At 48.4% G+C, this 13,486-nt stretch overlaps 1 protein-coding gene across 8 annotated transcripts in view; it reads left to right on the top strand.

Annotated features, from left to right (window-relative positions):
- The window catches only part of Lmpt (four and a half LIM domains protein limpet), a 52,454-nt gene that overhangs the window by 26,343 nt on the left and 12,625 nt on the right, over positions 1-13,486 (top strand). For 2 of the 8 annotated variants that reach the window (XM_017232070.3, XM_070279430.1), the window contains 2 exons: positions 1,126-1,502; positions 1,608-1,852. In XM_017232070.3, coding sequence (XP_017087559.1) covers positions 1,126-1,502; positions 1,608-1,852 — 622 coding nt within the window. Of the gene's footprint in view, positions 1-681; positions 966-1,125; positions 1,503-1,607; positions 1,853-3,562; positions 6,357-6,411; positions 6,475-6,669; positions 11,478-13,486 lie in introns of those variants that run through there. The other 6 variants (XM_017232067.3, XM_070279428.1, XM_017232071.3 and 3 more) reach the window with 6 other exon arrangements.

The raw sequence follows: 13,486 nt of genomic DNA on the forward strand, positions 1-13,486 counted from the left end.
CAGTAGTAGCATTTGGGTGGAAGAACTCACATCGGCTTATCTCATTTTGAAGGTTAACGCAGTTTGTCCTCCGTCGATGATTGAGCAAATGGAATTTGGCAATTTCGGTTTTTGGGTTTTTATTTTTTTTGTTTTTTATTTTTCTGTTTCACTGCCTCGATGACATCACACACATACACTCCAGTGGGCAATCCTACCAGGGAGTTGGAGGCCAGACCTTTATTAATCTTATCAAGAGATGCTTTTCTACCTTTTATTTTATTTCAGACCCACAGGCCATAGTCTTGAGCTCATTTCAGTTCCACTTCTTACTGGAAAGCAAATGATTCTTAATCTTAAATACTTTACGCACATTTCCAGTGGCGTGGGCGTATTTATGGGGTCTATTATTTAGCTTGTAGCTCTAATTGAAAAATAAGTAAACAAGTAATTATAGAAATTCGCATTCAGATTCCCCTCCCGGTTCTCATCAGAGAGTAGTAAACAAAAGAGCCCAGAACAAAGGTCAAATTAACACTTTAATCAAAATGTCAATGAGCAAATAACGAGCCCCGACGTGCCGAATGAAAGGTGATTTTACTTAAATGCGAGATCTCTTAGTTTTCTTAGTTTTCTGATTTTTATTCTCCAACCGTGGAGGCGGCACAGCAGACCATTTTTGCTGAGTCAAGTCATAAGAAAAGATATTTAAAAAAAAAGAAACCCCATGAAAGCCAAGTTCATTAAGACTAAAACCAGCGATAATAGGCACAATAACCCAAAACTGAACCAAAGAGTTTCTGAAAGTCAAAGTGGCGTAAAATGGTGAAAATGCTCGACCTGGACCGTCACGCAGAGTGCCCACTGTGGGCGGCACTGGCCTCCTCGGATGTCCCCTGGACGGGCATGGACTATGCCTGCCTCAATGTTCTCAGTATTTACTGCAAAGTGTTCGATAGGAAAGAAATTTACGATCTCATCGTGAGGTAAGATATATGTTTTTGCTGGTGCTGAAAGCTGCCGTTCGATGGCGCCAGTGGGGGTGAACTTTCTTTTGTGATTAATCTTAATTATATTTCTCTTCTCTTAAGATTTATTTAAAAAAAATATATTCTAATTTATTTATTTATTTTCGATACTTTTCAGAAAAACCTGCCAATCCTGTAAATGTCCTCGAGAGGCCCATGCCATATATCAGCAACAAACAACCAATGTCCATGAGCGACTCGGCTTCAAGCTGGTCTCTCCAGCGGATTCGGGAGTGGAGGCCCGCGACTTGGGCTTTACGTGGGTGCCTCCGGGAGTGAGGGCCTCCTCGCGGATCAACCGCTACTTCGAGCAGCTGCCCGATGATGTGGTGCCACGTATGGGCAGTGAAGGAGCCTGCAGCAGGGAGCGGCAGATCTCGTACCAGCTGCCCAAGCAGGACCTCTCCCTGGAGCACTGCAAGCACCTGGAGGTGCAACATGAGGCTTCCTTTGAGGACTTTGTGACGGCACGGAATGAAATCGCGCTAGACATAGGTGGGTTATAGGAGGTTGTTGCCCCCCAACCCCCACACAAGGGCCAGCTTACCTCATTTTTTCCAGAAACTGATTACAATTTGCATTATCTTTCTGGGCGGGTAGGCTACATCAAGGATGCCCCCTACGATGAGCATTGTGCGCACTGTGATAACGAGATTGCCGCCGGGGATCTGGTGGTGGCGGCGCCCAAGTTTGTGGAGAGCGTGATGTGGCACCCGAAGTGCTTCACCTGCAGCACTTGCAACTCGCTGCTGGTGGACCTCACCTACTGCGTTCACGACGACAAAATCTACTGCGAGCGTCACTATGCGGAAATGTTGAAGCCCCGCTGTGCTGGCTGTGATGAGGTGAGTACTGTCCCTTAATGTCTTGTGTCCTGCGTCCTGTAAGCTACTTTTGCGATCCCTAATTGAAAATTATTGTGTGGCATACTTTGGGGCGCACTCGGCAGATTGTATCTGTGTGTGTGGAAGTGTGGTGGGTGGTTGGATGTGAGTGAGTGCTCACTGTCACGGGCTCTGGTTTTTATCGTCCGCCACACGCAGTTCACATTTATTGCATAGGTGCGGCTATCGCCCTTTTATTTCCACCGCTCCAACCCCTATACCTATACCTATGTCCGCCTAAAAGGTTATGGCATTTTCATTGAACTTCACTTTGCGACCTGAAGGAGCTGGGGATGAGGTTTCCAGCTCCTTCAGGCCGCTGCAGCGCCGCTGCGACGGCAACAAAGAAATGAGGCGACCGCCCCAGCAGTTCATTGGCAGCATTGGCGCTTGACGTGTTGTCTTCCGGCGAGCGGAAGTCGATTGTGGGTGAGCCGGAAACTAGTGGCAATCGGTTAAGGTCACAGATTGCGAAAATCAGTGAAGCTATTATATTCAATTTTATATCCTGATTTAATTGCAAATTAAAGTAATGGAACGAAATCTAAACTTTTCCCCAAAGTTTTGAATAAAAAACACACAGCTTTGATCACTTTCCCATTTCAACGAAAAAAGCAAAAAACTTTCGCTTTCATCTGCGAATCAAAATAAATAAATAAATCAGCACCCTGGCGACCCATATGCTCATTCACAATTTATGTATTTTTGGCCAAATCTCTAATGAAAAGCATTTGACGAAAATAAACAATAGAATGCGAAAATAGCCGTGCCGTAATGTGGGGCAAGAACACAATTATGCACAAAGTGACAATAATTAAGCTAATAGTTGCTTTTGTTGCCTTTGGCCGCATCATAATGTAAAGAAAACACAGAAACTAAAAAAAAGAGCGCCATCGGAGATTTCTTTTTTTTGTTTTTCTTTCTGAGAAGAAAGAGCTCTGGCCACAATCTGTTGGCAATCTTAGTGTCAGTGCCGAGACAAAATTTATGACAAACATTTGTGTGCAGTCCACTCAGAGGCGTTTAGAACAGGGGCGTGGCGACCCTGGCCCCCGGCATTGGCCATGCCAAACAGAAAAATATTTGCAAACACTGAGTACAGTGTGAGACATAAGAAAAGTGTTTCACTTTTCAAAGTCTTCGTAAGATGAGAGTCAACAGGGCGTATGAGTTATTTATGATATGGTGGCTCTTGAATATTTTTATTGTTTATGGATTATAATAGGATTCTATTATTAAATTCTTATATGTATCATTAATTTTTACTTAAAATTGTCTATTTAATAATTTTGGAAGGTAACAGTGCCTATAGGTAGCTTTAGGGGACATTTTAAGCAATTATCTCGAAGGACAACAGTGCGTATGAGTAATTTTTAGCATAAATCTTATCGTTTCCATAAAAATGGCATTTATAAAAGCAAGGATAATATTTGTAATATTAATTAAGTTTTAATCTTAAACTCAATACTTAAATGTTCAGAAGAACTCTGAAATTATTTTTGATGGATCGTAAGCCTAACCTTTATTAAAATGAAAGAAACCCTCTTTCTAGACCTCTCGATTTCTCTGCAAATCAATTTGCAAATGAAAACCTCTCTACTTCTGCCTTATCGAGCATCTATTTTAATTGCCTTACATTAATTTCGCTGACTGTTCTCCCGCACGAAAGCTGCTAGCAAAGCAGAAAGTGGCGAAAAGTGTTTTTTTGTGGAAAATAGACATTGAAACATCGAAATGGCAAAAAATAGATCCCCTCCCGAAAAGTAGGGGCGCGGCCGAAGGCGTCGGGAGCTGCTAAACTGATTAGAAAATCCGCCTTGGCCAATTCCGATTGCTGTTGGCATTTGACACGGCCAAAGCGAAAGCTAGTGGGGCAGTGCAACAAGAGCAACAGAGGCACTTTTGTTGCCAAATAGCCAGCGACAAAAGTTGTATTTTTTTTTTCATTTCAGCCGCTGTCTTGTCAGTTGAGTGTTCGGCTCTCTGCTGGCCGTCAATTAGCACCGTTTGCCATTTGAACGGATTTCTTGGTGCTCTCTCTGTAGATTCTGTAGAATCGCGCAGAAGAGGGCCCTTGGCCACTTTCCGTCGCTGGGGCATTAATCAGTTGCAAGACGATCGATTAGCGGTTAACAAGAGCCCCGCCACCGTGCAACCGAGGTCCGCTGCACGTCCGACCCACCTCTCCGAGCGCACCCAGCCCGGAACAGAGACCCGAAATATTGAGATATATGTCCGCAAATATCAATCGATGATTGGTCCAATAATTTTTGAGTGAAATAAGGCAGGCCGCGAAAGTGAAATAAATATTTTTCGAATTACCTAATCGGCTGGCCATTAACGTGAGCTGCCAAAGTGTGAGTGATTTTAGAGGCGAGTGCGTGGTGAATATAATTTATATAATACGCGCCACCAACAGCGGCTGTTTTCTCGCCGAGACTACTCATTGCATCTTTGACCGTCGGAGGACTCGGAATCGGATTCGGATTCGGATTACGCAATGGCCGCCGAAGAGACGGCGCTGACCGGCGTCGGAGAGCTGATTTTCTCGCTGATAATCGGCTATCTGGGCGCCCTGGAGTTTGCCTTTGTGGCCAGGCACCTCTACCACTGGACCTTCCGGCATCCGGATGACTCTTCCGTGGACGCTGCCGCAGATGCCGAGGAACTGCCTCGAATGCGCGAGCGGCTGGACAAGGAGATAAGGGAGGCGGGCGAGAGGGAATCCCTAGCGGGCACTAATGTTATGGAAGATGGGGTTCTCTACTCCAAAGGCTTCCGGGTGACGCCTTCCGGTGAGCCCGTGGGAAAACTAGAAGCCGAACTGGAGCGCCAACAGCAAATAGAGGCGGAAACGCGACGCCAACTGGCGGAAGCGGAAGCCAAGTTGGCGGAGGAGCGTCAAAGGATCCAGAGGGAGAAGGAGGAGGCCGAGGAGCAGGCCAGAAGAATCGTAGAGGCCGAGAAGCAACGTGAAAAGGAACAAGCAGAGAAGGAGCTGCGGGAGCAGAGAGAACGGGAAGAGCGGGAAATAGCCGAAAGAGATCGCCTGCAGCGCGAGGAGAACGAAAGAAGACTCATAGCAGCGGAAAGAGAGCGCGAGGAGAACGAACGCCGGCTGCAGGCTGCGGAAGAGCAGCGGGAGCGCGAAGAAAACGAAAGAAGACTGTTCCAAGCCGAACAAGAGCGCCAGGAGGCTGAGCGCCAAAGAGAACTGGCCGAGGCCGAGGCAGCCGAGGCCGAGCGACGCCTCTTCGAGGCTGAAAAGCAACGGGAACTCGACCAGGCAGCCGAAGAAGAACAGGCTCGCCAGGATGCGGAAATCGTGGAGCGACTTCTGGCGGCCGAAAGAGAACTTAACATGAGCGCCACCGAGAGCGAGTTGGAGGAGGATGTGGTTCTGGCCGAGCAAAGCCGACGGCTCATCTCCAGTAAACAGGACCTGGAGCAGAAGCAGAGGATGATCGAGGAGAACGCCAGAAGATTCCTGGAGGCCGAGGAGGAGATGGTGATGCTGCAGCAGCGCCAGTTGCAGGCCAACCGGAGCAAGGAGGAGGAAGACGAGTACGCCGGAATGGAGCCCGTAGAGGAGGCGCCATGTGTGAAAAAGATACTGCCGCCCCGTTTCGAGGAACCCGAAGTAGAGGAGCCACTGGTGGTGCAGAAAGTCAAAACCCAGTTTGGTCAAGGCAGCGGCTCTGAAGATGGGTACCTGGTCAAGTCCAAAACCCTCAACTTCCCGGGCGTCTCCGATGAGGGATCCTCCGTGGAGCCCAATTCCAGCCAAAAGTCCTCGTTCAGCACCCAGCTCTCTGACGAAATCAATCGAGCCGGAGAGCGACCCGAACCGGAGGGAGAGGATCAGGTATCCGATGTGCAGTACACCGAGGACTATCTACGATCCCTAGACGGAATCAAGAATCGTCCTTTGGTCCGAGAGGATGGCTCGGGAAGGCGAAGAGCCTTTAAGAAGCGTCGTTCTAGTGGCAGCTCCAACTCATCGCGTGACTCACGTGCCTCACGTGACGAGGAGTTGAAGATGTTCACCTCGCTGGAGGAGGAGGAGCTCCGACATGGCGACCGGGAGGACTACAATCCCATCAAGTACACCAGTGAGCCCACCCTGAAGGTCAAGCAGCACCATCGCCGCCACAAGCGGAGTCCGGCCAAGGATGTGAAGCCACCGCCGGAGGCCAGTGGCTCCCTGGAGATGCTCGGCGAGGAGAGCACCAATCCTTGGGGCGAGGTGGTACCGGAACACTACAAGGACACTGAGTTCTGGAAGCGGGAAAAGGCCTTGTCCATCGACGAGGAGGGAGTGGAGCTGGAAAAGTCCACCCGGGGGGAGGAGGTAGAGGACGAAGCCACCAACGAACCAAAATCATCGTCCTTTGAGGAGGCCACAGAGGCGCAGAACGAGCAGGCGGTGGAAGCTTTAAAGAACCAACACTCTAAGGAGCAGGCGGTGAGTAAGTGGTGGTATCCTTCAAGGATCTTTATCGATTGTTTACTGTGTTTAGGAAAAAGAATCGGAGAAGGACACCTCGCAGGCAGCGGATAACAGCGACAGCAACAAAGCCAATGTAAGTGCGTAGGTCAGCCAGCCAAATCCAGCTCCAGCTCATTCCTCCATCCTAGTCCTTGATCCTTTGAACCCCTCTGCCGCTCTGTATCCTCTTCTAACTGCTTCGCTTCTTTGCTTTTCATAATCTGCTACCGCTACCGCTACCGCTACCGCTTCCGCTTGCATCCTACCACCCTTGCTTTCACCCCCTCAGCTGCAAACCTCGTCTGCCACGGAGGAGCAGAGGGGTGGCTCACCTGGCCTGCGTCGCAGTCCCCGCATCGACGAGATGGATCACTACGAGGAGCGTTGGTCCGCCAACCAGGAACAACCACCGGAGCAGCCTCCGCCGGGAGCGCCCACCATCAATATCCACCAGCCACCGGATACGGCACCTTGGCGGGATGAGCACGGACTCCTCATGGAGGGGCTCAGCGATTTTTATGACTTCACAGCCTCCGTCAACCCCTCCAGATCCCGATCGACTTCAAGAAATCCCTCTCCAGTGCCCAAGAACGTGGCCAATCTCATGGATGTGGATGCGGAAAAATCCCTGGAGGTGTACGACGATACCCAGGAAGGCGTAGTGGCGGGAGAGCTGAACTGCGAGTCTGTCCTCCAACTATTGGAATCCAATTTAAATGAAAATGATTCCCAGGAAAACCAAATCCAAGTCCATAACGTGGCTGATGATGCCAGAAATGGCAATGAGGTTGTCCCAATGATATACGAGACTTTGGAAGCTCCCCGGGAGGAAAGAGGCCGATCCCGATCACGTTCTCGTTCCCGTTCCCCTCTTCCCACCTCGGAGAATCTTGAGAGGAGCATCAGTAAACGCAGGGAGAGATTGATCAAGCAGAATGATGACCTGGCAGAGCGGTTGTCCCACTCTGGCTCGGAAGGCGCCATGGAGATCGAAACTAACGGCAATGGCAGGACAAGTCCCCAGTCAGAAGAGACTCTTCCCCAGCCCGTGATTGAAATTAATGAAATGGCAGATGCCCCCATGGAGGATCTGGAAACGACACCCGAACAGATGCTCCTCTTTGTGGAGACTTTGAGAGCCGAGAGGTGTGCGCGTTCCCATTCACGATCCCGCTCTAGGTCACCTCTGCCCACGTCGGATAACATTGAGAAGAGCTTGGAGAGTCGTCGATTGAAACGCATCCAACACAATGATGAAATCTTCGAGAAGCTCCACCTCCAACAGCAATCGCCAGAGATTATCGTGGAGTCTGCAGCTCCCCCCATGTCACCAGAGATTATAGTCGAAGCAGCATCCCCAACAGGATCTCCTCCAGCTCCTCCCTTGCCCATGATATCCATTGAAATTGTGGAGCCACCTCCCGAGGAGGAAGCAGAGCCTGAAGATACTCCGGAAAGCATGGCTAGGTTGTTTGAGCAACTGCGTCTCAACCGAGTCCGCTCCCATTCGCGATCCCGCTCTCGGTCTCCTCTGCCCACAGCCGCCAATTTGGAACACAGTCTCCAGAAGCGGCGGGAAAAGCTGATTGCCCAGAATGATCAGTTCTTCGAGGTCCTCCAGGAGAGAGCTAGGACTCCGGAACCAGAAGCACGCCTAACAGTCGAATATGTTTACGAATTCGTTCAGGAGACGGAGGAGTCCACTGTTGAGACCCGTGACATGCGCTCCTTGTCACCTTCGCGGTCCAGATCCAAGTCACCCTGCCGCTCGCGCTCCAAGTCGCTGGATCCGGAGGCTGATGACTTCCACTTGATGCTCAACCTGGAGGGCAGTGAGCTGCGAACTCTCCGGAAGAATAGCGAGGAAGTGGAGAGCGTGTTGGCCTCCAGTGTTAAGCAAAGGGAGGTGGACTTGGAGGCCCTGGAGAAGCTGCACAACGCCCAGGAGGAAATCGAGCTGCGAGTCCTCAGTCCCACAGCTTCTGAGCTGGAACGGGTGGTTGAAATGACCAAGGATATACCGGACCTGGAACGCACAGTTTCCGAGGTGGCCCAGGACCTGCAGGACGAACTGATGGCCAGTGGCTTTAAGCGCTCCACTTATGTAGGAGAGTCAATGGACCTGGGAAGCGATCAGTTCAAAGATCTGCGACGCCAAGCTGCTGATTTTAAGAGATCCCGGAGTCCTTCGCCCGGATTGAGTTTCGAAGAGGCCCGGGAACAGGCAGCTGTCCAAAGGGAGCTGCAAGCCGCCATTCTGGACTCCCTGACCGAAAACCGTTTGGGAGCCAAGCCAAAGACCTACTCCGAGGAGAGATCGGTTCAGTCCCAGGAAATGTCACCCACCAAGTTGGACGATCTGCGTCACCGCACCGCCGAGTTCCAGAGATCTCGGAGCCAGAGTCGCTCGCCCCTCAGGGAAGATGAACTCAACCAACTCAAGGACATTGAGGCCGAGGCAGCCAAGCGGGAGCTGCAGGATCAGTTGCTGGACAAGCTGGCCGCTTCGAGCATCAACTTTGAGAACTTTTCGCGGAATCTGAATGCCGATTTCCTGGACAGCGAGCGTCGGGCTTCGGATTCAGCTTTGATGAGTGAACTGGAGCCGGAGGAGTACCACCACTTCCGTCGCTATTCACTGGCCCAGGAGCAGCCTGTGGAGGAGTATCCTAGCGACGACTATGTTTATATTTCTCAGATCGAGGTACGCACATTGACGGGCACCAGAACCTGGTTGAAGGAGGACTTCTATGTCCAGGAGCCGGATGACTTTGTGGGCTCCAAGAACGACATGGTGGATCAAGAGTCATGGGCCAGAGCTGTCTTGGCAGCCGAGGCTGAGGCAGCAGAATTCGACTCCACCAATGCCATCTACAGATACGATATAGTCGGAGACCACGAGAATCTCGACCAGGAGCGGAGTAGCTCCAACGAGAGCGATGATAGGCAGACAGTGGTGGAGATAGACGACGAAGACGACTACGAGTTCGAACTGGATGAAGGGATCTCGGATAACAATGAACGCACCCAGCCCACGGATGAGTCCCATCACGATACCTCCGAGTGCGAGGAAGCGGAACGGAATACTGATCGTTATGCCAATCGGAGAGCTCAGGATTGGGAGGAGGTGGACGACGTGGAGGACTTCTTGGATTACGGCCTGGATGATGGCGCTGTAGGCGGGGCCACTCCCTACTCAGACCCGGATTCCTTCATTGAACAAATCTACAACGATGCCATAAAGAACAGAAAACAGTCGGGCATCCTGAGGGAGTACGAGACTATGGTTCAGGAGCAACTCCCGTCGGATACCAGCGAGTCGGAGAAGGAAAAGTCCGGCTCGGAAAGTGAACGGTATGCCCTTTGGGCCAAAACCAGGGAGCTGGAGAGGTCCAGTTCCTCCAATCGGCATGCCGATGTGGACATTGCTTTGGGACTGGTTCCGGAAAACGATCGCAGGGAGTCGGAAATGCGGTACTTGGGGGATGCCCATGTGGCTGCCCGGCAATCCACGAGGCTGCGAACTCGCTACGGCTATAATCCCAAGCTGGAAGTCGGTGCTGTAGAAGATGACATCGAGGTGGACTTAAATTACAAACCAAAACGGGAATACAATTGGCGGAAGAACTTCCGCCTCGACGATAATGACGAAGTGGAAAACAATGGAACGGAGAATGACAATGGAGATGAAATGAATGAAGATATTGGAGATCAGTTGGAGGAATCAGACCTCCGAGGTCCTGCAGAAGAACAAGAACAAAACGAGCATCCATATAATTACGAAGAAAACGGAGATGTCAATGGTGAGCCAGTCGATCTTCGTCGTTATAGTCTGGGAGGGGAAAGTATCACCCTTTTTAGTCGCAGTCCAGTTCGTGAATTACTCCCAGATGTACCCGAGGAGCTGCCTCAAGATGAAGAGCCTCCCAAAGAATATCCTGAAGAAGCAGCTGCTGTAGAAGAACCACCCATGGAGAAGCCCAAAAAGAAGAAGAGCAAGAAGAAGCTCCGAAAAGGATCTAAAACAGAAGAAGAGCTCAGAGATGACAACGATTCAGATACACAAGCGGGATACTTCCGAAGAAACGATGATCCTGAGATGGCAGAGCCTCCGAAAAGAAAGTCCCGATCCCGTCGTAGCTCCAAGAGCAGCCTAACCAACGAGGATGGTAATGGACTCTTCTCGCCCAGAAGTAGTCTGGCCTTTGTGGGAGAAACTCTGGAGGGCATAGCAGAAATGGACACCCAGGATCGCGACGAGGGCCAAACATCACCCAAGAAGAAGACCAAGAAACGCAAGAAGGCTTCCACAAAAGAAACTAAAGAAGAGACCAGAGAAGAAATCCCACCACCTTTCCCAGAAGACTCCCACCTAGATATGGCTCTAGCAGCAGCTCTGGCAGAGATAGCCCCCGTTTCCGTATCCACGAACTTAACTCCAGAATCCACCCAGCAGAACCTACTTTCAATTGTGAGTGCCGGGCATAGTGTATGCATGACGCCGGCATCGTCGATCGAGGAGATTGGAGATTCTCCAACGGACACAAATGTCGCGGAGGTGGCTGCTGTGGTGCCCGCCCGATCCGTGGTGGACACCTTCGATATCCTGAAAGACGCCAACTTCTATCCGCTTTTCTAGAACAGCGCTTGGTTCGATCACTAACCCCACTCTATCACCCATTTGAATGACTCTCTAAATATTTTTGTTTTATAGACATGTTCATAAGCCAAGTCACGTCAAGCCCAGCACAATTCAGTCCAGTCTAAGCCAATATCCACAAAAACCGAGCACGCTGTACACGAAATCAGACCCAGTTCCAGAATCTTGCCCAGAATGCCCAGCAACCAGTATCCAGCATCCAGCATCCGCTCCTCTGACTGAGGGATCGATATCCTTGATCCCGCTCTGTATAAACTATGTATTATACTAACGAACCGCAAACTATAAAAATGAACCCAAGAATCATCGAACGATTGAAGGATTGTTTACCTTAGCTGTTAGTTTATTTAACGATTTTGTCTTAATAAAAAAAAAAAAAACACAAAAAAAAAACAATGAATGCCGAGAATAAATGCCAACTGAATAAATGAAGAAAACATTTGGTTGTACACTGGCTGCTAAAAATATCACCACCCATACACCCCACCCGAGTTTGTATCTGCGGTTTGTGCCAATTCTGCATCCACCAACGAAATACTCGGGCATTGAGATCATTCATGCCGCGGCACTGTTGTCATCCATCCATGGGTGCACCGCCAAGTGCACTGACACCCACAGGGGAGGACAGAGCGTATTGGGAGGTATAAGACCCATAAATCGTCCCACAATTACCCATATACACACATCTGTATCTATATAGCCGGTGTATATGCGGTGTATGTTGGCCCAATTTGCATTTTGGCTCCTTTCCCTCGAACATGATGTCATCGTTCTGACACACGAGTCTTACCAATGAGCCCGTTGACGGGCCAACACATAAATCCCGATGCAAATCGTTTACCATCTAGATTTACTCGATTTTTAATGCTCTTGTCAGTCTGGCAAATAAGCCAAAACATAAACCGTCTGTCTTTCAGGGGTCTTATGTCGGAATAATACGATCTAAGGTCAGGGCTAAATGGCATTAAGTTTGGCCAAGAGTTTGGTCGAAGGAAAATATGTGGGAGCTCCTATATTAAAATAAAGCTAGTTAGATTAGTTGGATATTCTTAAAAAATGATATATTATAGATAAAAAATATCAAAGAATCATTCCATACTCAAATATTCTTGAATAAATATTAATCTTCAACAATTAATAAATGAATAAAACTCGAACTACAAGAAACCTCAAAGTAATCATAAGAATATGGAATACCACCATCCCGAAAAGTATGCTACATAAATCAGCAAACCAGAAACCATTTTGTTTGCTCTTGGACTCTTTCCTCTTTCTAAGGAAAATACATCTTGTTTGTGAAAGTGTTCTTTGCGGTGAAATGCTGCTGTCATATTTTATATGTCGTATCTTTAGTCAAATTACGCTAAAGCCGGCCACTGAAAGGCGACAAAGGTTCGCAAAGATAACAAATTATTTTCGCGACTGTCAGTCGGCCCCAAAAATGGGGGAAATTGGAAATGAAAAATTCCCAAAATATTTATGACAGGCCAACAGGAAAGTGTGTCACTCGAGTGATTTGTTTACGCAGCTCACTTGGCTTTGTCCACCACCCATCTTGTCCACCTCTACCCGGGGTCTAAACGGACCATTTGGAATATCTATCTATCTGTATAATTGTCTATCTGTGTCTGTAAAACTAATTACGTAATTCAGCGTATACAGCAAATAAATGTACTTGTATCTCTCCGAACTTGCGTTAGAGCCACAGGCAAACAAACGCGGCCAAAACGTTGCCAAAAAGTCGTATTCAATAGTTTCGTCTTTGACATGAATTCATTTTTCTTACGGGGCACACTTAAAAGCCTGCGGTTTTATTTTCTTTCATATTTCTCCAACGTTTCCCCCCAGAAACCCCTTCTTCAGATACAAAGTACTTGTAGAAAATACATACATATTTTTCTAGCTGCGGGAAATGCTATTTGCCTCAAATAATTTTTTTGGGAAAATTCACTTGAAAATTGTGCGTTCAGCTGCTGGTAAATGAATTTTTCTTATTCAGTGTCAGTTAAATGAAACACCTTTCTCCTGCGCCAGCAAACATTCCCAAAAATACATTCGAGAGTCATCAATTTCATGCATTTCTTTTCAGTTCAGTATTTTTTCTCAATAATTTTCAAATAACATGACTTAATTTGATTTGCTTGGACCAAATGAAAAGACAAATTAAAATCAGCAGCTGTTTTTCGGTGTCATCTAGAGAGCCAAACAAACTTAAACTTGAACTTATAGGCACTGCCGACCCCCCACAGATCGACATCAAGTATCCGCCCCTCTTGATTACACAGAATTGGCATGTCTTGTCGCTTTTTTGCATTTGGCACTCAATAAAAAATACGAATATACGTTGGAAAATATACGACTGGCCTGGCTATATGTGTGGTATTATTTATATATAAATTTATGACCCAATTAACGCCTAAACGCCTGCGTGAAAAACGCCAAATAA

Source organism: Drosophila bipectinata, chromosome 3L, assembly GCF_030179905.1.
Source record: "Drosophila bipectinata strain 14024-0381.07 chromosome 3L, DbipHiC1v2, whole genome shotgun sequence".
Taxonomy (NCBI): Eukaryota; Metazoa; Arthropoda; class Insecta; order Diptera; family Drosophilidae; genus Drosophila; species Drosophila bipectinata.